The 23,729-nt window shown below is 39.6% G+C and overlaps 2 protein-coding genes across 3 annotated transcripts in view; both read left to right on the top strand.

The window, feature by feature from the left end:
• The first annotated feature begins 1,117 nt into the window (after positions 1-1,117).
• fmr1 (fragile X messenger ribonucleoprotein 1) lies at positions 1,118-16,531 on the top strand. The gene is made up of 15 exons (XM_085903931.1): positions 1,118-1,564; positions 3,487-3,539; positions 3,753-3,846; positions 4,009-4,080; positions 5,063-5,211; positions 6,313-6,406; positions 6,570-6,686; positions 6,811-6,981; positions 7,509-7,587; positions 8,263-8,408; positions 8,725-8,811; positions 8,951-9,179; positions 9,823-10,018; positions 10,576-10,654; positions 12,624-16,531. Exons 1-15 carry the CDS (start codon positions 1,514-1,516, stop codon positions 12,807-12,809), a joined length of 1,803 nt encoding a protein of 600 aa, XP_085760057.1. The 5' UTR covers positions 1,118-1,513; the 3' UTR covers positions 12,810-16,531.
• A 5,523-nt stretch (positions 16,532-22,054) lies between these two features.
• aff2 (AF4/FMR2 family, member 2) overlaps positions 22,055-23,729 on the top strand; it is a 114,977-nt gene continuing 113,302 nt past the window's right edge. The window contains exon 1 of one of the 2 annotated variants that reach the window (XM_085904901.1): positions 22,055-22,122. In XM_085904901.1, coding sequence (XP_085761027.1) covers positions 22,070-22,122 — 53 coding nt within the window. In that variant the 5' untranslated portion in view covers positions 22,055-22,069. The remainder of the gene's footprint in view (positions 22,123-23,729) is intronic. The other variant, XM_085904900.1, reaches the window with a different exon arrangement.

The following is a 23,729-nucleotide window of genomic DNA, read 5'->3' as shown; positions in this document are numbered from 1 at the left end:
TCCTTCTTGTGCTCTTCCTCAGTACAGTGGCTTATCCCATTTTGCCTTCACCCAATGAAACGAGAGCACAGGAATTCTTGCATTTTCATCCTTTTCTCTATTAAAGTGTATGCAATCCACATTTGTTTCATTTCCCCCATTTACCCAAAGGACAGCTGAAAATTGTACAGACAAGGTTACAGAAATGATGATCACTATTTATTGCCCAAAGACATGTGTTATGCTTGACATTGAGATAGCTGCCACATTGAGTTATGGATCAAGAGACACGATGTTGTGGTTCATATGGAGATCATTCAGATCAATGAGTGTGTGTGCCAATCCTTCAACATGATAGTCAGGATTTATTATAAACTAAGTGTGTCACAGCGGTTTATGGAGGGCACTGATTTCTGCTACCTTTAAATTTGTTGCTCTTCAGTTTACTGTTAACATTCACATCCATCATTTAGCTGCACATAAGTGAGACAAATCTGACTCAAGGAGTTACCTCCAAGCAATGTAAAACACAATATCATTGTATTCTCATTGCATTGAATCGACCCCTCTAGCAGAATTGTTGGTGCGTAAATCCAAGTACATTATCTATCCTCTAAGGTAAATGATCACCCAAGCCAAGGATGGCAAAAATGGCTGTGTCTTGGCTTTCAAGGTGCCTTCAAAAACATTGTTCCAAGTTGAATTCATACCAACACTGCGTGAACTGCTACAGTGACAGCCAGAACAGTCCAGTCCAATTTATTCAATGCACTTCAAATACTGAATGATTATTTCAGAATTGTATTGGTAATGGTTACTGGCATTCAGTATCTGATATTTAATAAAGAATTATAGTACTGTTTACCACACAATGCATCTGTAAATCAACTAATTGTTTAATTAGCTTACTGAAGATTTTATATTTTACTATACTATATATATATATATATATATATATATTAGAATAATATAATTAATTTATAATAATATATAATATAATAATATATATATAATATTATATATAATATAATATAATATAATAATTATTATATTAGTATATATTAAATACTTTTGGGGGGGGGGCGTGGGGGTGGATCGGACATTAGAAGGGGTAACCTAAGGACAGCAGCATCAGCCTTTCCTGAATGTGAGCAGCCTTGGAGATCAGTAGAGGAAGAAACCAGAGACGTCACAGAGATGCAAGCAGCAATAGCTAGCTGCCTGACCACTAATCACACATAAACTACCTACTACGAGCTAACCCTGCTGCGTTCTACATGCTTCGTCTTTGATTCATCGAAAATTCAAATTTGTATACCAGACTTCAACCGAATAGCGATTTCACGAACTCGCTGCACGAGGGATCGTTTTACGGTTCCGAATATTTGTTGCACCTCTCGTCTTGCATCCTGCTGGCAGCCTATTTTAGCTAGCAAGAACACTCTACCTTGGCTAGCGTCAAGCTAGCCAGCTAGCTAGCTACTCCTGTCGCTAACGGTGGTTAGCTAGCTAGCGAGCTGTGTTAACTTGCGTCATGGATGAACTACTAGTGGAAGTGAGGGGAACAAGTGGTGCCTTTTATAAGGTAGGTTGTTTTTTCCCCCCCCTTCTTCTCTCCCCATCTCTATTCAAGTCAACATATAACGCTTACACGGCAAGTATACAAACCAAGCTAGCCATTCACATTGGACTGACGTTGATTGAGGTACCTGCTCTGGCCTCCGCTGGTCGGGATGTAGACGCAGAAAAACTGTAAACAAAGCTAAAATTGTGACGATTTGAGATCTCATGGTGGATCATACCTTGGCAGAACTGAAGCACTACCAGTAGAAACAGTGGCGTTGTTGAATTGAATGTAATGAATACCAGCGAAGCAGTCGTTGATCGGCCCGTTCATTACTATCATTCTTATTTGGGTTGGTCTTCATCTTAAGTTATTTTGGCATTCGTTTTATGTCGGAATTCACAAGGTTGCTATGGTGTTTGGTTGAAAGTGGTACCTGGTAATATGGTAACATCTGTTGAGGGGTACTATGACCAGGTGGTTGCTACCATACTGTATTGCGATTGCTGGGAATTAATTTATACCAAAGAAAACAAGTTACAATGTCGTACCTGGAAAGGCTCTTTCTAGCCTTTTCAATGTACACGGATGGCCATTTGTGAACACCATTGGCTGTCTTAGATCTATTGGTTACTCTTATCATTTACAATTGTAATAAACAGTGGTTATAGTACATTTCCCTCACAAGTGAAGACTTCTTGTTTCACAAATATCTCATCCAGAGTTTGTACATTTGTAGACAAAATTGTTGGTATCCTCTGTCACTGGAAAATATAACCACAGAAATAACTCAAATCTGACAAAAGTAATAAAAGCTGAAAATTGAATGAAAATTAACCAATTCAAGTCCGACTTTGAAATGTGATCAAATTGTGGTTCAACAGAATACTCACTCACTCACTCACTCACTCACTCACTCACTCACTCACTCACTCACTCACTCACTCACTCACTCACTCACTCACTCACTCACTCACTCTTTCATTTGCACTCATGAAAGTGGCTGGACAAAAGTGATGGTACCCTTAATTTAATTTGAGGCAATCAGACAATTTCAGTGAGCGTTGTGCACCTCTCAACAGGCATTATGGTCCACTCTTGAAAAACAAACTGCTCCACTTGTCACGGGTTTGAAGGGGGCTTTTTCTCAGTCGCTGCCACACATGTTCAATAGGATTTAGATCAGAGGTCATCGAAGGCTACGTCAGAATAGTCCAGTGTTTTGGGCTGTCTTGGTATTTTGTGTTTCTGACCGTAAAGCTGATGTGTCTTGCCCAAAAAGTTACATTTTTCTCTTGTCTGCACATTGGAAATTCTCCCGAAGGCTTTGTGGGTTGTCAGCATGCTGTTTGGTAAATTCCAGTCTCAAATTTGATTGTTCATTTATGATTTATTTTCAACAGCGATGTCCTATTAGGGTATCTTCCATGAAGTCCACTCTGGCTCAAACTACGACAAATTGTGCAACCTGACCCGGTCCCTTCACCTTTTGAGTTCACTTACACAAGTTTTATGCAGTTGTTCTGGGCAATGTTTTTTTTTCTTTCTTAGCAGAGGGGTACCAACAGTTTTGTACATGCGTTTACTTGATCAATTAATGGGCTAGGTCAAGGAAAATACTTTCAGCCCATTGGCAATTTTAGGTTGCTCCCCTTCTCCTTTATGTTTGGCTCCCTTGCATCTGTTAGTCACAGTTTGTTAGGCTTGTGCCATCCTGCAGCAAGCCAAGTTTTTCTGGTGTCCTTCAGGGCATGACATGCAGTCCTACTTTGAACATTTGATAGGTACAGTACACATCCATAGTATTTACAGTTTAAGAGTGAGCTGATCTGCCCAAACAGATTTAATCAGTTTTGAGGCACACAAAACATTTTAGACTAAAGTTTGCCATCAGAATGTTAACATTTTGTGTTTCTTATTGTTTTTTTACTTGCTTCTTTTAGGCATTTGTGAAGGATGTCCATGAAGGCTCAATCACAGTTGCATTTGAAAACAAGTAAGTTATACAATGTTTATTTCCAATAGCACTGTCATAACAGCTATCGCCGTAACAAAAGCGGTTTACAATAGCAGATAACATAAAATAACAATACAACGGAACACATCGCATACAACAATAATATAAAAAGTATCAACTTTGCCACAGTATCAACAAGCTACAGTACAGCAGCTAATGATGAAATAAATGTGTGCTGTGCTTCCATACCAGTTGGCAGCCAGAGCGCCAGATCCCATTCCAGGATGTGCGATTTCCTCCTCCAACAGGGTTCTGTAAAGAGATAAATGAGAGCGATGAGGTTGAGGTGGGATTCTTTTGATTTCATGTTTCCTAAACAATTGAATAAAATTAAAAAAGAAAAAAAACTTGAACAATGATGGCATGTTTCAGTTTTTTTTGTTGCACCTACATTTTATGTTTTGTTCATGTTTGTGCTGAATAAAATTTACTGTGTGGGTTTTGGCAGGTGTATTCCAGGGCGAATGACAAGGAGCCATGTGGATGGTGGCTGGCCAAAGTTCGCATGGTCAAAGGAGAGGTAGGACTCAGTCCAAACCGTTTTACTTTTGTTTCTGTGTTTCTGCTTAGCTTTCCATTTACAGTATGCCATTTGAACTGTCGAGTGGGCGGGACTTGCATATACCTTTCTTTTTCATGAATTATTAAGAGAAACCTTTTTGATCTACAGGCAGTTCACCTTTTATTTCAGCTCTGAAGTTTTATAGTGAATCACAAATAATCTGTTATCTATTCTTTTATAACTTTAAAAAAGAATGATCAATCGTAATAGTTTGGGCTAGGGTTGTTCCCTGGGAATCTACTCAATCTACTGGTGCCTTGTTTACCATGTAACAATAAAAAGATATGCTCTAATCTTTTTATTGCACACATTGCCAATTGCAGCCAATTGTGGCACTAACAAATGTTGACAGCTACGGTTGTTTTGAGCTGACTGGACACTATTTTCTGTCTGTAAAATCTGGAGTCCATTGGTACCAAATCTGTTAAATCAAGGTTCCGCTATAGCAAATATCCTGGTAGTCAATTTGTGTGGTAGTAATCAGTCATTGATCACTCAGTCTGAGTAGTTTACTCCACTCAGAACGGCAATGTAAATTTTTCGGCAAATGAGGTTTGATTTGAGTAGATCCTTCAAATGACCATTAAAGCACACACCAATTTCGTAGGAATTTTCGAAATCTGATTACTTCCTATCCAAATTCATTCTCATTCCCTGATGGACGGTCTATGCGTTGTAAACTTGCAGCCACCTGGAGGTGTACAAGATCTGCTAGATGCTCATTTTGAAACTTGAGTAACAATCTGAAACCCTTTTTACGTATACTAAATCATTGTCATGTGTTTCCGTTGATTCGCCTTAATTGGTTCATGTAAGCATTTTGCATTTATCAGGAGGATTCACGGTTATAGAAAAATAACTTAGATGCACTTTTGATGGATGTTTCAATGCTGTTCATATATACCTGTTGAGGTATGTTTTTTGTTTTGTGTGTCTGAAGTTTTATGTTATAGAGTATGCTGCATGTGACGCGACATTAAACGAGATTGTCACGCTGGAACGGTTACGACCGATCAATCCCAACAAACCAGCCACCAAAACTACCTTCCTCAAGATCAGACTCGATGTCCCTGATGATCTACGACAGATGTAAGATTCCCAATGGCTTCCATGGACAGAATGGTGACTCAAAGGATCTGTCATACTTTTGGCAGCAATGCATTCAAATGCTGCTTCAACTACATTGTTTGAGACTTCAGTCACAGGCAAAAGAGCAACTGTATTGGTCATGTGACTTAGAGTGCTACGCGCATCGAGACATGGTTTCGCTCTAAGAGTTTGACACGAGCCGACGCATCATGGTTGGCAGCGTCGTCACTACTGCAGTCCAAATACATATGTGAAAAAGTGTGAACCTTCCCAGTAGCTTTCATTTGGTCCGCCAATCAAAATTAGTCCTATACTATAGCGCAGCAGTTTATTCTGGAGATCAAAAACAGAACGACATACAAGAATTGCAGGCTAGCTGGTTTTATTTAGGACACAGGTCAAAATGGTCTTCACTGGACAGTTCTGAAGTGAAACCATTGCTGACAAGAAAAAAAACACAAAGGCTTATCTCAGATTTACCTAGAAAACTTGATCATCCTTGAGGCTTCTGGAAAACAATATTTGGTGGACTGACAAGCTCATCAAAATCAGAATCATTTTATGTAAGAACACGCAAGAAATGTGTCTCTGGCAGTTGGATCTATAGTGTCATTAGTAACAGGCAATTATAACAAAAACAGCATTAAGAATGTAACTAAGACTGCAGCAATTATTTTAGTAGTCGTTCTGTCATTTACATTGTTGATTAGTTGATGGATCAAAAAACACCTCTGTTCAAATTAGCAGTGCAAAAAAAAAACAAAGAACCATGTTTTAGTTGCTGCTATCAGAAGAAAGAAACTGCAATCAGGAAGGGGGCAAATGGTTTTTAACAGCAATATAGATTGTATAGTACTGCATAGTTCATCTATGTATGTAGAACAACTTCAATATTCAATGCAGTCACTCATTCTCTTGCACAAACTTTTTGGGTGATTGTTTATTTGTTTTTTTAAATTCTTAAATTGTTGCCCATAGCGAGGCTTGCCAAATGTTTATGCCCAAAACAATTTAATCGTGCTTAAGACACACATTTTACTTGTATTTTTTTAAAGAAACCAGAATGGTTTGATAATATGATTGTTGACTCTTTGATGTCAGGTGCTCGAAGGAATCGGCGCACAAAGATTTCAAGAAGGCTGTGGGAGCGTTCAGTGTCACCTATGACTCTGAGAAGAAGCAGCTGGTCATCTTGGTTCGTGTTGCTTTCTCAAGATTGTAGATACAATATTTTTATTATACTTGTTTGGGAACAATCAGGATGCACTGCAAGAGTGGAAATGTTTTATATTTGACTACATTCAACTTGTCTGCACCTACCCCACTGATGTAAGATGAACTTTGAATTGTTTTAACAGTCGGTGAATGAGGTCACAGCAAAGCGGGCCAACATGATGAGTGACATGCACTTCAGGAGCCTCCGCACCAAACTGTCTCTCATGCTGAGAAATGAAGAGGCCAGCAGACAACTGGAGGTACACTCGCACATACACCACACACACAAGCGTCTGAAGCTTTCATATTCCAACAATAATTTTATCATTTCTGTCCATCAAAAGTAAAAGTCAAACCCATTCATTGTGATTGTGTTGCTTGCAGAGTTCCCGACAACTGGCATCACGGTTCCATGAACAATTTGTAGTGCGTGATGATTTAATGGGACTCGCCATTGGGACTCATGGGGCCAACATTCAGCAAGCGCGTAAAGTCCCTGGAGTCACTAATATAGACCTGGATGAAGAGACATGCACCTTCCATATTTATGGAGAGGTATGATAGCCCAACTGTTCCCAATGACTTTGCAATCGATAGGTGCATTTACTCTTTTAGTTTGCTATTTATTCACATTTAATACATCTCAAATCTTTCTACTGTATTTTATTATAATGTTACGTGACATAACCGGACAATCACAGACAAGCTTTTTTTAAATCAATAATTTTGTTGCTCGTCATTCTGCTTTAATACTATCCTGAATTTAAATGCCTGGTGGGATTCGGGGACACAAACTAGCAAGAGTCGCGAATATACATTTTGTTGTTTAGTAGGCGTACTTTGTTTATAATTGGAAGCCTGATGATATGTCAGATTTTTACATTATTTCTCTTGAAGTTTAGCCACTAGTCTGCAGAACAAGTTTCATACTTCTGTCTGCCAATATAAAATTGTTACTGCCAATGTGCAGTGAATGAAAGGGTAGAGAAAGGATTTTGGGGCCTTGTTATTCTGTTGTTCCAAAATAGTTCCTCACATACTAGTCCCCAAAAACATATTGACATGTTTGGTGTTTATTCAAGGACCAGGAAGCTGTCCGCATTGCTCGCAGTTTCCTGGAGTTTTCCGAAGATATCATCAAAGTTCCCCGTAACTTAGTAGGTGAGTAATTTTACGCCACCAATAGGACTGTGGGGCCTGTGGCAGTGGAGTGTCTTTTTTATTTTTTTATTTATTGTTGTTGATAAATATTATGGATTATTTTTTGTGTATAGAAGAATGAGTAATTGTGCTTAAATTGACTCACAATCAAGTGCAGAACTCTAAACTCTGCAGCTCAGCAGCTATTATGACACGATCAGGAAGTAGCTTTACTTAAAATAACTTAAGTAGATTGTGTACCAATTTCTTATACAATTATTCTTTTTGCTATTCACGCAAGTAAGAGACCAAATTCTGACACAGACAGTGGAAATCCACCAAAAAGTTCTCAATTTTTTCATACAGTACTGTAAAGCTGCAAAAAGCTATTTATGCCGAAGTGAAATGTTTCAGCTTACTTCAACATACAGTGGATCCCTGCATGCTCACAGTATGGCACAAGAGGATAATGAACCAAAACCACTGTGCATAGATGAATAAAAAAAGAGGTGTGTTCCTAGTGTCAAGTCACTCGTGGACCATAGACAATGTCAGAAGTATCTCTACTTGGGATAAAAAGAAAATAAGAACTGGACAGTTGCTCAGTGGTGCAAAGTTCACAGTAAATTATTGAATACATTTGGGATGCATTTTTATAGAATGTCTTTTTTGAATATTATTATTTTTTTCCTTTAGGCAAAGTGATTGGGAAGAGTGGTAAACTGATCCAAGAAGTGGTTGATAAGTCTGGTGTGGTGCGGGTTCGTATTGAACCAGAAAATGACAAAAAGCCTTCGGTGCCATCCTCATCAGTGGCAGCGGCAGCATCAGCAACAGATGATGTAAGTCAGAATGAATGTCTATTGTAAATAGGTCAATATTTAAGACAGTTATAGTATACATTAAATAAGGGGCTTTGTGATTTAAAAAAATAAAGAACTGAGGGAAGACATGTGCTACTATGGGGAAATGGACTTGTCTTTTCTGTAGGCATACTCAAGCCTGTTTCAACCAAAATCTGGCCATTCCAAAATCTGCCAAAAAACAAGTCTAGGTCAGTCAATGTTTGGGACATTAGCGAGGACAAAGTAAGTCTTAAGGTTGTGTACAGTTTTGAGAAATGCTTGAATAGTTCTATTTTGTATATGTTTGTCATAGGGAATGGTGCCCTTTGTATTTGTGGGGACCAAGGAAAGCATCTCAAATGCAACAGTATTGCTGGACTATCACCTCAACTACCTTAAGGTACATGAGAAATTGCATGCTCAAGTGTTTGCGGTACAATTATACAGTCTCACTTGAGGTGACACCCTTGCAAAGTCGTGTTGTTCTGCAAATATGACATGATTATTCAACATTGCAACATTGCTCTCAATCACTGTAGGAGGTGGACCAACTTCGTTTGGAGCGTCTCCAGATTGATGAACAGCTGAGACAGATAGGAGGCGGCGGCGGCGGTGCAGGAGGAACGGGGCCACGAAATCTTAAAGACAAAAGCTACGTGTTTGATAATGGCACGGGACTTGGAAGAGGAACAGGAGGAGGGAAACCTTACGGGGGAGGAGGAAGAGGTGCTCGAGGGCGAAGAGGAGGTGGTGCCGCTTTTGCCTCAGGTGCGGCTTCATTACTACTTCATATCCTGTACAGCAATCCCTCGTTTTTCGCGGGAGATGCGTTCCAGAACCTCCCGTGAAAAACGAAGATCTGGGAAGTAGAAACAGTATATGCATTATTTAGAAATTTAAATACAAATATATTGAAATTTCCATCACATAGTGTTTCTTGTTGGCCACGAGAGGGCATGGTTGTATTGTATGTCAGTTTGAAGTGTGCTTTTCCTTGGCAAACAATGCAAAGTGTCCAACCTCAGAATTACTACACTACACAAACCCAGGGGACAACATACATAGTGAAAACAAAGTGAGTCACGGTTGCACATGAATCTCCTGTTGCATTGTGGTCCTATACACAATATTAAAGCCTTTTAAATACTTTTACGCCACATAAACCTTTCTCATTCTCTTAATAACCATTCCCACACTATTCTGTGCTTGTATTGTACCTTTACAGTAAATAAAAGAACAAACACGTGACTTTAATCAGCCGCTGGGGGTTCTCTCCTGAGCAGAAAATATTCGTGTCATCTGCAAAAGTCACATACTTGAATACTATACTGGAAGCATTGCATATGTTATTCATCCACGATATACATATTTTTAGTCCTAATATTAACCCTTGTGGCATTGCTCACTCTAGGTACCAACTCAGAGGCATCCAATGCTTCAGAAACAGAGTCAGACCACCGGGACGAGCTCAGCGATTGGTCCCTGGCTCCCACAGAAGAGCTAATGACAGGAGGTGGGACATTGCCAAGAAGGACAGATGGAAGGAGGAGACCGGGTGGGGCAGGACTTCGAGGGCGAGGTGGAAGAGGAAGAGGAGCATATAAAGGAAAGTAGTTTAAATTTTCCTGAAAACATAACGGCAGAAAAAAGCAATACGATAAATAACAGCGATGGATCATGTCTTGAAGTGCAACAGTTGGAGTCACAATAACAATTTAAAAACACAAGCATTGTTTCATGGCCTCGCATTGCCTGTCAACCAAGATGGAGCGAAAGCTTGCATACGAGTCAAGCACGGACAGTTTATCATTCTGAAGAGAGTTTCACATTGATGGGCAGCAAAGTTGAACGCTCCTTTCCCTTGGACACGTGGAACAATTAGGTGGATGATATTGGAGCACAAGGCTTAGCAGCTTTTAGTTCTTTGCAGGAGAACATTTGAGAAGAGCCTTATGAACCAGAGACAGCCAGTGCATTTACCTGCGGGTACTCATGAGCAGATCCACTCAAAATCGAGTGACTTCGCTCGGACATGGGTGCTAGAAATGTGATTGGTACATCGCTAATAGCATGACAATTACGGACATTCTTCAATGTTGGCATATATAGGTCATAATTTGAAATACAGTGTATATGAGAATAACTTTGAACTGTCCCATTTAGGTGACGATGTGCAGTGGAGCGACCCAAGGCCTCGTCATATTAGAGAGCCCAAGACAAGAGCACAGGAAGACACCTTACAGGTACTGGCCTTTATACCTACCAAAGGTGTGCTGACTGCACTATAGCATAACTAGATGATGTGTTTTTTAAGAATTGAAAACACAACAGGTAGAATGGTGTGTAGGTCGTTTACTGAAAAGTCTAAATTTCCCAAATATGTCAGATATGAATGCCTTTGGATCAGCCCTGTGATTGACTTTTGGTCACAGGGTTTACCCTACGTCTTTTTCTAAATTTGCTGGGATAACAGGTTAGTTGCTTGAAAAATGTTGAATAAGATTACACTATGAAATGCATATTAGGTAGTTCTGTTAGTGTTGAGAAGACTTATTTACTGACCACGTCTTGGTTTAATGACCCGAAACATCTATTGATTTTAATGCATTTTTTTGTGCGAATAGTAAGTCAGGTAGGTATTCACCACGTTATTGTTAGAGTAATAACAGAACTATCTACCTGTAAAGAATGCTCAGATAAGCCTTCCAATTAATTTCTTATTCACTGACCAGCACTTGTATAGCTGGAGCTAGAGAGCAAATCAATCGTTCTTGCATCAAACAAGAAAGTTACGTTTGCTTCCCTTTTTGTTACTACAGAAAAATTATCCGACATAACCTACTCCACAAATTTTCACTGAATAGTACTGATGCAGTCTGGGCTACAAAATAATCCATTAAACCCATTTTGGTCTATGACTGGAGTAAGAATGAGATGCAATATATTTGTGCTGGTGATTAAAGGGATGTGATTTCTCTTCTAGGTTCCAGGTAGATTAATTCATTATGTCTTAGCCTTCATTGGTTATTATTTCATTTGAATGCATACTAAAAGTTCATTAACTACACATTTATTTGAAGTCCCTCCTCCACATGGTCCAGGTAGGCATATTTGGAGAGGTCACCTTGCTTGGGATTGAACAAAACTTGAGGCTGGATGGTCAAGATCAGGAGCCAGATTTATATTTTTAATGCCTCTTCACCAGAAAGTCAGATGCACAAACAATGTCATTGAACAATTTGTTCAAATTGTCCTAGTTCTTCCCACGATCATGAGCTCAAACAACATTAATACTGTACTCCCTCCTCTTTGGCTCATGGCTAGTCAGGCTGGTAAATTCAAAGAGCAGAGTTTTGTATTTGTGAGCAGTGGCAAACAATTGTATTTTCTGCAGCATCCAATGAAAAACTGCGACTCGCATGTTCACCGTTTGTTGTGTAACTGCAATTTTATAGCTTTTCAAGTTGCAATGAAAAATATGACAACAAAACAGAGTAATGTTTGATATCGAAACAAATGGAAATTCAAACGTTTCTTTACCTTATTTTGATTGTATTGTGGCAAGAAAAAATTATTCTGTTCAAGAAAAGTGAAAAGACAAATTGCGATGATTAAATGACAGATAGCAAATCATACACATTATGGGATGTGGCAGCCATTCAAAGCAACAAAGAAAGACACTTGAAGTCTACCGCCAAAGATTTTTATGCGGTAAGGCCTTCCGGGGCCACATTTATTTTTGTCTACGGCAAAATATGTGCCACAAATACAAAACATGTGTCCTAGACTTTTTTTTTTTTTTTTTTTAATTTTGGCATCCACAAAGATGGCAACACTTCAGCCGTCCGTACTTTAATGTCACTGTGTGCAAGTATCTATGGTCATGACGATAAAGCCACTCGGTTCCCAGAATGCATGGTTTAATTCATTTAAATAATGTAGTTCTAAGGGCGTTCATTCCTGTTAAAGGAATTTTAACAGATTTTTCTAGACCCTTGAATTCTTGAATAGCACTTGATTTAGTTGATTGGTAGGCAGTGTCTGGCTGCTTTGGTCTTCATAATAAAAGCTTTAACACCTGCAATGATGTAAGTCTATCAAGTTGGAAACAACCACAAAGGGTTTCTTTTTAGGGGGAGAAACGAACATGGATCAAAATGTCAAACTCATTAGTTGCTGTGTGACACTCTACTTGCTTCTCTGACCCCACAGATTCGCGTGGATGGGAACAACGAACGTAGTGTGCAGCATGGAGGGAGAGGTGGAGGGCCTTCATCACAGGGTGGGCACAGTGCCGGCGGTGACGGCCCACTCCGCCACCAGCAGCGGCCCGTTAGAGACCGAGGAATGAAGAAAGAGAAGCAGGACGCTCCCCCTCTGGTGAATGGCGTGTCGTAGATTTGTCACTGGAGGACCTTCTCACATTCAGAAATGAACCCACACTCTACTCTTCATACACAAATAACCGCTCATTAACTATCCACAGATTTTCCTTTCTCGCTTTTTCCCCCCCCCATTTTCCGTTTTTGTCAATTGCTACATTAGACGGGAGCTTCCATCAGCATGCAACTCTGTAGTGAATAATTGTAGTGTGAAGGGCGCTGCCAGTGTGCTACGTCTGTGTACTCCGCAGTGTAGTACAGCGAGCTGGCCTGGGACCGAAAGGATGTACAGTATAGTAAGAAAGTAAGTTTCAAGTTCCTTAATGTAAAAGAAGGCTCTTGTCCAGCAAATCCATTGTTAAATCTCAAAATGCATCCGACGTTCAATTACATGTATCACTTTTCTCCATTAGCTCGCAAAGCAACTCGGATGCTCCACATGCCATCCTTCACTTTATACCGTGAGGTTTCAAACTTGACCTTCGACTTGCTCCTTTTGTGTTTTGAAACTGCTCCTTTAACCAACATGGTTAAGGCAGAGTGAGTTCAAGCCGTGACAGGAGTGCTGGTAGCACTCTGGCCCAAACAATGTGTAGTAGTCCATAACCCTAGAAATGGCATGTGGGCAAAGTCACCAGCTAGGGCAAGGTGACACAGGTGGGCATGACATCAATACCATCTTGTCAACAAATAATAATAATAATGAGGCGCACTCTGTTTAAACTCTAACCCAAGTACTTTATATAAAAGGAAAAACTAATTGGATTAAACGAAACGTTCTTTACAATTTAATATATAGCAAATTCAACAAAAACGATTGCGCATTTATAGTCATGACCCAACGCTTACATTCAACTGTCAGTCATTCTGTTTCTGTGATATCTTTTATAAATCATGTCCTGTTCTGGCATCATGCAGCCTGCAATTTTGCTTCTTGGTGTGTTTTGGTGACTCAAGTGGAGCTCCATTACTTGCATTTAAAACAAAAAACAAACAAAAAAAACTTGCATACCTGTCACTGAAGGATTAACCTAATTGATTTAAGGCAGAGCATAAAGTTCATGTTGCTCATCGTATTTAGTCAAATCTACAACCCCTCTAAGGCTGTTTCTCTCTCTCTCTCTCTTGCCTTTTTTTTTGGGGGTAATTTTGTTCCAGCTTTTTAGGTCCGTGCATCACACTTTTGTGTGCCACACTTTAAATATATACAAATCTCGCACTCACAACTTGGTTTCTGAGGCCAGTATTCCTTTCAATTGTGCTTGCTTTTACACACGTGTGAATTAATTGTGATTCTTTTTCACTAACCTTTAGATTTCACACTGCAGCCAGGCTGCGTTTGTAAAATTAGCATTTCCTACAATACATCGGCATCGTGGTTTGAGTACAATTTACCGTTTTACTTTCCATAAACAGCAACGGAATTGAGTTGTTTTGTGTTTAAAAAAAACAAAAAACAAAAAAAAAAAACGAGAGGGTGGCATACTGTATATAATGATGTCATTATTTGTTTGGAGGAAGAAATTGTACTCTTTCAAATGTGCACTTATCGTTATTTTCTTGTTTTTTTTGTTGCTGTTTGATATCAGTTAAATGCTAGCTCTCCTGATAATAAACTTGCTGTTAAAAAGTATGCTCCATAGCACATTAATAGTGAGTGACATTAATAGTGAATGTCCATAGCACTGCTACAAAGGTCCAAAAGTAGTGTTATTACACAGAGGAAGAATTTCATGTGAAAAAAATCAGTACATAAATATTGTATACTGTAGTGTCTCAAGGAAGAAAACTATTACTGCAGTCCATTTGCCATTTTCCATAATACAGTGCCCTAAAATTAGATTGACTTGCAATTGTCACAGTGTTTTAGGTGTACAGTAGGTTTTTCATTTAAAATAAATGAAGGGCTTGACGTTTTCGGCGACAGTCGAGGAAAAAAAAAAAAATACATGGAACCCGGTTTCAATTTTTAGCCTTTGACAAACGAGACCAGATTATCTTTTTAAGTTTGGTTTCCTGAATTTACATGAAATCCTTTCATTTGTAATTGTTTTCATATGCACAAAATCCTCGCTTTATCATTTAAGATAGCCTATGGAGAAATTGCAAATCTTGACCAATTAAAAAAAAAAAAAAATCACTTTTACCAAATGTGAGCCCGAATCAAATAATTGTGAAAGTGTATCTCTTCTGGTTATTCCAGTGTAGAAACCACAAATATCTGTCCATTTTGTCATTTATCAACCAGGAGAATATTATAGTTCATTCGAACAAAACAATTTTAAATTTTTCTTTAAATATTATAAATATATATATATTATCACACCCCCAGGAGTAGTAAGAGGGAGGATTAGGCTGAGATGCTATAAGTGTCAAATTGGATCCAGGTTCCAGTTTAGAAAAAGAAAATGATCCAGTTTAAAAGTCAATCTTTCAACAGCAAGGACTTGTGTGCATTGTTGTGTTAATAGCAGTTAATACTAACAAATGGTGTTGCAAAAATCCAAGTTTGTACTATAATAGAAAATGTGCATTGAGGAGCTGGGAAACTGTTGCATGCTGCCCATGTGGAAATCGATGCGATGGAATTATCTGTGCTGATGAACGTGTCTTCATTCTAACACAAGAAACAGACAAAATAGAAACAAATCTCTCGAGATGAGTACATGTGACCATGGCCAACTGAAGGAATTTTAGAAAGGGATACTAACAATCACAACTCAATTTTACAAAAGGTTTTGAAATGCAAGGCGATTTGTCTTTCGGTTTGTGTGTTGACTGAGTAGATCCTGTGAAATCAGCCTTGCTGTACTAAAACATGACTTCAAAAACAGTATAACTATTTGGATTCAACCCTTTGAAGGCTTTCCCGCTGAAATGTGTTATTTACAGAATGAATGTTGTATGTACGTCATTTTTTTCCTTTATGACTAATACCTCTCCTTCAGTGACAGCTTGGATCATGTTCTGGCTGTCCCCTTCTAATAAAACTAATGGGAATATTTTCACTGGACTATTAACTTGATGTGACTTTTATCATGGGGGGGGAATGTTGGTGCTAGATTTTCCATGAATGTTAAATTGAGTTGATGGTCTAAACAGGATTGAACATGGTCGTTTAAAACCTTTAATAATTAATTATACTTTGTATGCGTGTAGGTGGTGTCTACCTGCTAGCTGTTGCTCCTAATCTGAACATTCTGAGGAGTGCCATTTTCCCCCGTGCGACACAATCTCCGAAAATGAATGTTAGTTACAGTTTTAGGCACTAAATATAAAAAAAGATCTGTGATTTAAATGTGTGATTTTGCTCATTTTAAAACGACAGTATAACAGATAAGATTGGAATACTGTATCGAGAATCCCTCACTCAGCATTTCAATCCATTTGGGATTGCAACGTTTTCAACCGAAGATGACCAACTTTGACTTTTTCTTGCAATGTTTCTTCTCTTATTCCAGAACAAATGTTAATGTGACAGTGCTGGCTGTTTAACAGAGAAGCAGAAAGGCAAGATGCAAGGAAAAAAATCTGTACATACTTAAAAACCAGGGTAGTCTAAAAAGCTGTAAATCTTGTGAGCACTTTTGAGCGTTGTTTTTTTTTTTTTTTTCTCTCTCTCTTTCTCTCTTCCTTTGTAAATACTACTTACTAGCATTTAAAGTGTCCGGGTTTACATGTCTGGTTATAGTGCAATATATTTTGTATGCAAGCAGTTTCAATAAACAAAAAAAATGATCTTCTGATAAGTCTTGTCTCATATTTTTAAGTGTACACTGATCTGTAGATTTGCATTTTCAACAACACGTTCTTGGTTGTGTTGGCTGCTAAAGATGTTATACTGGCTGACAGTTCAACAGCTGTAAACAAATCACTCGCCACCTTCCTCGCTCTCTGTTCTCCTTTTTTTGTCTCGGTCTCAGTCAGTAAATGACAGAACGAGAGGCAGCCTGTCTTCTTCGGGATCTTAAAAAGTCCTCTTGATCAGATGATTAGATTGCAGATAATGCTGAGTCGAAATTACCAGAGGTAAAAAAATAAAAAGCCTCACTGTCTGATTAAAAGTAACAACTATTTAATGTAACAGAAGACACGATTACCTTTTGATTAGATATCAATAAAAACACCTTGAATAATGGCCATTTTTAATGAGGAATGCAGCCTAAAATACCATATTGCTAATGTAAAGATAATGACGAGTCAATAACTCCAAAATGTATGTGGCCAAGGCGGCTCGATGGGGGCACGTCCAGCTCACAGTTAGGAAGGTGCCATTTCGATTCCACCTCCGACCCTCCCTGTGTGGAGTTTATATGTTCTCTCCGGGCCCGCGTGGGTTTTCTTTGGGCACTCTGGTTTCCTCCCACATCCCCAAAACATGCTTGGTAGGCCGATTGAAGACTCTAAATTGTCCCTAGGTATGAGTGCGAGTGCGGATGGTTGTTCGTCTCTGTGGTCCCTGCGATTGGCTGGCAACCGGTTCAGGGGGTCCCCCGCCTACTGCCCGATGACCGCTGGGTCAGGCTCCAGCACACCCGCGACTCAGAAAATGGATGGATGGATGGATGGATGGATGGATGGATGGATGGATGGATGGATGGATGGATGGATGGATGGATGGATGGATGGATGGATGGATGGATGGATGTGGCCATCTCGAAAACATCTGAAACCGATTTGCTTTTCCATAGATGAGTTAAAATGCCAAGAAATAAGCAGCTAAGGTGCAGGTTCTGTCATGAAACGGGAGTTCTTTCATTGACGGATTGACAAGGTCAATGAGTACTGACCTGCTCAGTGACAATTCCGGCGATGGACAAAAACCCGCTTTTGTCGATGCTTAGTACGTCACTTTCTTGAAGTTGTCCATCTTTTGCCAATAAATGGACTGTCACACTATCTGTCAGCACTGACTGAATGCCCACCTGTTTATTGAAGTTATGAAACATCAGCTGACCTGGACTCTTACCAAAACCTCTGGTAGGAGGGTGCACATTGTTGTCACAGCACAGCACTAGTAATGTTCTGGACACTGTTTTCTATATACTTGTACACCCCCTGAACCTCGTAAGGATGACTTTACAACATGCGTGGCACCTGATCAAATTAATGAGTTTCGTCTCTACTGGCGGTTCTTGTGTTTGTCCATGTCTGTTATTTACCCTGTCTGTTAAATTTTGGCACTTGTTTTATTCTTGCACTCATATGCGCTGCTGTGATAAGTGAATTTCCCCGCTGTGGGACGAATAAAGTCCAATCAATCAATCAATCAATCAATCAATCAATCAATCAATCAATCAATCAATCAATCAATCAATCAATCAATCAATCAATCAATCACTGAAAGTAGATCAGATGATGGATGGATTGATATACTTGTACAATGTCTATCAATCCATCCATTTTCTGAACCGCTTAGTGCCTACGGGGGTCACGGGCGTGCTGGAGCCTATCCCAGCCGTCATCGGGCAGTAGGCAGGGGACACCCTGAACCGGTTGCCAGCCAATCGCAGGGCACACAGAGACAAAAAAGCATTTGCACTCGCACAATTTGGAGTGCTCAATCAGCCTACCAAGAATGTTTTTGGGATGTGGGAGGAAACCGGAGTGCCAAGAGAAAACCTACATGGGCACGGGGAGAACATGCAAACTCCACACAGGGAGAGCTGGAGGTAGAATCGAACCCACACCCTCCTAACTGTGAGGCGGATGTGCTAACCAGTGCCCCACCGAGCCGCCTACTTGAACAATGTATTTAGTTAAAAACTTTTCTGATAGTTTGTTGCAAGATTACGCCCCCCAAAAAATATTTTCTAATCCGCACTGAACGCATTCATTTAAAAACCATTTCAGTGTCACACTGCTATGAATTAAAAAACACTGCAGTATTGATTAGAAACCACATGGGGGAGTCGCGGTGCTGTCTCTTCATGAAAAAAGACATGAGCGTCTCCATTTGAAACTTTCCCGTCCTAATATTTATTATTGTTGCATTATGAACCTCTTTATTGCTATAAATAATAGTCGGTAAAATTATGAAAACCTGCAATGATTGTGTTGGGATTAGTTCAATTGAAATCGAGGGTTTTAATCATACCCTTGTCATAATGATATCTTATCTCAATGTCTATCAAGCTCGTTTTATCATTTTATGCACCAGTAACTCATCCCTGCAATTTCTACATTAAAATCTCATCACTTTGCCTCTCTCTCTCTCTCTCTCTCTCTCTCTCTCTCTCTCTCTCTCTCTCTCTCTCTCTCTCTCTCTCTCTCTCTCTCTCTCTCTCTCTCTCTCTCTCTCTCTCTCTCTCTCTCTCTCTCTCTCTCTCTCTCTCTCTCTCTCTCTCTCTCTCTCTCTCTCTCTCTCTCTCTCTCTCCACTCTGTCTTTCAAGGTCTGACCTAGATTTGGACGGCCACCACATCATTCACACGCACGCACGCACGCACGCACGCACGCACGCACGCACGCACGCGCACGCACGCACGCACGCACGCACACACGCACACACGCACGCACGCACGCACGCATGCACGCGCGCACACACACACACACACACACACACACACACACACACACACACACACACACACACGCATGCACGCGCACACACACGCGCACACACACACACTTTGATGCTTAAAACACAAAGAGGGTGATATAAGTGTATAATACGTATGTGTAATATAAATTGTATTTGATATCAATGAACTGACTGTATTGTATCAAGGTGGTGGCCACGCTTATGGTAATTCCCATGGCACTCTGAGGTTAAATGACACAATTCATCTGAAGATAGAGGACAAAGCGGCAGAGATCTGAATTCCTAAATTCCGCCGTGTTAAATAAGATATTGTTGTCTCCCCTCATCCTCTCTGTTGGAGCCTGCTGTTTGTACTTGCAGAGTGTGATGCAGAGTAGTGCTGGCATGTTGCCCTAGACCACATACACACACACACACACACACACACACACACACACACACACACACACACACACACACACACACACACACACACACACACACACACACACACACACACACACACACACACACACACATGCTTTCTCTCTTTTTGGTTGTACGCACAGTGTTTGCCACACTGCCTGCAGGCTGCAGCACTTCCTCAAATGTTATTTTGTGCTCCATTTGGATGTGTATGTGTTGATCTGTTGTCGTCTTAAAATCATGCAAGCTTTTGCGTGGGCGACAGTGATGTCACACAAAGAAGCCACAGTTAGAGCGCCCGCCACCACACATGCTGAGTGAGACGTTTGGACCATCTGGTCAATCATTTCTCAAGGCAAGGCGTAAACAGTAAAACGTGCTGCTGGGCACGTGTCACAGCAAGTGCATGATGGCTGTGGAGTCGAGATGGTCATCCACAAACATTTAATGACACACTTGTTTTTGGCCTGCTCTGAGATGAAGGTGGACTTACAAGCTTGTAGACATGGAAACATGAGCAGAGTTGTTGAAGAGAGCTAATGGTATTCACTATAGTAGGAGAAAATTGGCAAAAGGCAGACAAATTCAATGGCAGCTCAGTGGGACATGAGAAGCACATCAACCTACAGTTCAGTGGTCTTGACTTTATTTTATATCATATATTATTATTATCGTATCACGTTATAGACTTCACATTTCCTAATTAATATGATGTAAAAGTTTGAATGAGGCTTAATCAGAGCAGACACAGGACATTAAATGCATTCACATTATGGTTACAGATAGAACGAGTTCTGGCTATATCAAGAAAAAAAACCCTTTGCTTTTACAAAGAAAAGAATACCTTTTTTGATGACAAATGATTAGAAAGTAATGTGTTTATTTTGGGGTCTACATTTGAACAAACTTAAATCATGCCATGAATGGATGAGCACAGTTTTCCTGTTATCAACTTTCCCTTTTCTTCACATTGAGAGTCAGCAATTTTCACAGTGGTTGACCTTTCACTCAGTGTAACCTGGCCCTCCATGAGCATGCTTTATTTGGACCTCCAGGAATCCACCATGACCTCCACTTGCAGCAGCCACAGAGGGAGCCTGCTGCTCTCGTTACTCTCGGGGGCCCTCTGGTGGCCAATGTTTCGTGAGCTTGGAGTAGGTTGCTCTTTTACTCCAACTCAACTTCCGTGGTGCCCCTTCTGGCCGGAGGTGGCAAAAGAATTCACGCACGGTGCAAATACAGGAACCCGTCTGAGGAAATACTCTGGCGTATTCACTTTAATATCATTTTGTTCAAATCTCCCATGGCTTAGCTAATGCTGTGCAAAGACAGTCTCTTTCAGTCACGGAGGTTGACGAAGAAGTATATTTTGACAAAGTAAGAAGTTGAAAGTACAAATATCTTTATTCAAATGCAGGGACAGCATGTTGAACACCTGAAACTACAAACAAACTAGTGGTTGTCCTCAGACCAAATGTAACCACATATTGATCAGATTATATGGATCATTATTATGTTGGAATATTTCAACAGGCTGGTTTGAATTAAAATAATTTATATAATTTATAATAATCTGAGTTTCACAGAATTAAATCATAACATTTAGAAAATATCTTAGAGGATGTCTTATTTGGAGTGTGGAGGAGGGGAGTCGTGAGGAGTCCGATATTTAAAATGCTCATTGTGACTCTGCCACTGAGTTGAGCGGGATGAACAAAGCATCTTCTCATTTCACTCAGACTTTTATACTTAGTGTCACTACTTTGAATCTGAAAGCCTCATTTACTCTTTCTCCCAATGTGGTGACTATCTACCAAAAAATAAAGAAATAAATCACCTTTTATGAATGTGTGTAAATGTGAGGTGACTCATCAGAGGGTGTAATCTTCACAGTTTATAACAGTGCGTCCAGATGAAGGTACAACAATTGAACTATTTTTCAATAAACCTTTTGTTCACCATAGGTATGAGTCTTTCAAAAGAAAACGTTTTTGTTGTCTTTTTTTTTTTTTTTTGCAGTTTGAGTTACTCTTGTATCCGTGCAGCCTTATTCATTGGGCTCGCGTGTGTGAGCGAGCGAGCGAGCGAGCGAGCGTGCGCGCGCGCGTCTTCCCTCCCTCCCCTGCCTTGCTGTCAGCTTGCCTCGACCACGTAGCAGATTCCTGGCAGAGGCAGTCGCTTGTGTCTACTCTCCTTCTCACTCCCTCTCTCGCTGGCTGTGTCTCACGCACACACACGCGTACACCGCGTGTGTCACTTGCCCATGTAGAACCACGTAGCACCAGCATTGGATTCTGATCAGCCTCACAAAGCCAGCAGGAGCCTGTCATGGATCTTTTCGAACTGGACTTTTTCCGAGACTGGGAGCTTGAACAACCATGGTGAGTTATATCGTCTCTTTTTTTTTTTCCTTGTCTCTCTGCCTTTGTATTTAAATTTGATCACAAAAGCGTCATAATGTAAAGACTTGCAATTTTACGAGTGATGGAGATGAAGCCAAAAGTGGGCTCCGCTTAGCTTAGTCTCTTCCTTTGTGTCACTGATACAATTGCATGCGTTCCAACACGCGTGCAACACCGGCTTTTGGAGTCTTATTGTGCAATGATGGAATGTTGGATATGCTGATATTATGGCCAGTACAGCCACATACTAATAACACAATCACGCGCATGGATTGTTAACAGGTAGCAAGAAGTTCCACAGTGTGTGCTTGCCGTGGCATCACACTGTTGACAGAGTTGGAAGCGCGTCTGGGTGTACATTCATGCAGGCGGACCGAAACAGTCAAGTTGCAATGGAAGGATGAATGGGGCATCATTTGTGGTCTGAGTATACGTATGCTGCAGCCTTGAGCGTCCAGCGAGTTGTACAGCGGGGTTGGAAATAATTGATTATGCTCGAGAAGTACTTGCAACTATAATACAAAGATTTCTGATTTATCAGCACATGAATATTTGCAGTGCGAGAATATTACGCTATTTTCTCCTCGGACACCACGTGTCAAATGTATGAAAATAAATGAAATAAATAAATTATATATATATATATATATATATATATATATATATATATATATATATATATATATATATATATATATATATATGTATGTATGTATGTATGTATGTATGTATATATGTATGTATATATATATATATATATATATATATATATATATATATATATATATATATATATATATATATATATATATATATATATATATATATATATATATATATATATATATATATATATATATATAAGGATTGAGGGCCGTCCGTCATGTGTATATAGAGTAAGTGGAGTTACATACATGTTACAAACACCTCTCTGGAGGAAATACTGCCAACTACAGTTACAATAATTATCATGCTATTTTGTTAAATATCTCCCGGGCAGTGATTATTTTTTTTTACAAAAGGCAGAAAATAGAATTTTTGATACAGCTATTGAATTGGATCATTTGTCGTGCGGTAATTTGTTGTGCGAGGCTACTAAATGTTGTGCCTTTTGTGTTCATTGTCATAAATCCTAGAGTGTTTGAGGAAAGAAAAAATCTGATCATATCAACAAACAAGCAATTTAAATGTACATATGCATACATATGCTTACATTAATTAATAGATAATGTATTACACGTGATGCAATAGCACATTATCTGATGTGATTTCTCCGTGTTTTTTGTAGACTGTAGAACGAATAATTTAGTGTGATCAAAACTTGTATAGGTTCCTGCTAGTACAGTATTACATTCTAGACAACAACCAGTCTTGGTTATTGTTGGACAAGAAAAAACCCCAAAAAGAAATTTAGCGTGGCAAAACCAACTGTCATAGGCAGTAATTTAAGTGTATGCATGCTCAGCAAATGCTAAGAAATGAAATAAAAACATAAAAACAAAAAAAAATCAAAGAATATCACTCAGCTGGCTTTGTATGTTATCTGAATGCCCATAAAAATGTGTTAAGGAATATTTTCCAGTCCC

Source organism: Syngnathus leptorhynchus, chromosome 2, assembly GCF_054491065.1.
Source record: "Syngnathus leptorhynchus isolate UIUO chromosome 2, UIUO_Slep, whole genome shotgun sequence".
In the NCBI taxonomy this organism is placed as follows: domain Eukaryota; kingdom Metazoa; phylum Chordata; class Actinopteri; order Syngnathiformes; family Syngnathidae; genus Syngnathus; species Syngnathus leptorhynchus.
The sequence above is the reverse complement of the archived record's forward strand: the minus strand, read 5'-3'. Positions and strand labels throughout refer to the sequence as shown.

Bases quoted from the DNA above. Each gene is read 5' to 3' on its own strand.
- fmr1 (XM_085903931.1), top strand. From the start codon at position 1,514: ATGGATGAACTACTAGTGGAAGTGAGGGGAACAAGTGGTGCCTTTTAT. The intron at 6,407-6,569 runs GTTCGTGTTGCT...TTGTTTTAACAG, and splicing joins AGAAGCAGCTGGTCATCTTG to TCGGTGAATGAGGTCACAGC. The intron at 6,687-6,810 runs GTACACTCGCAC...TGTTGCTTGCAG, and splicing joins AGGCCAGCAGACAACTGGAG to AGTTCCCGACAACTGGCATC.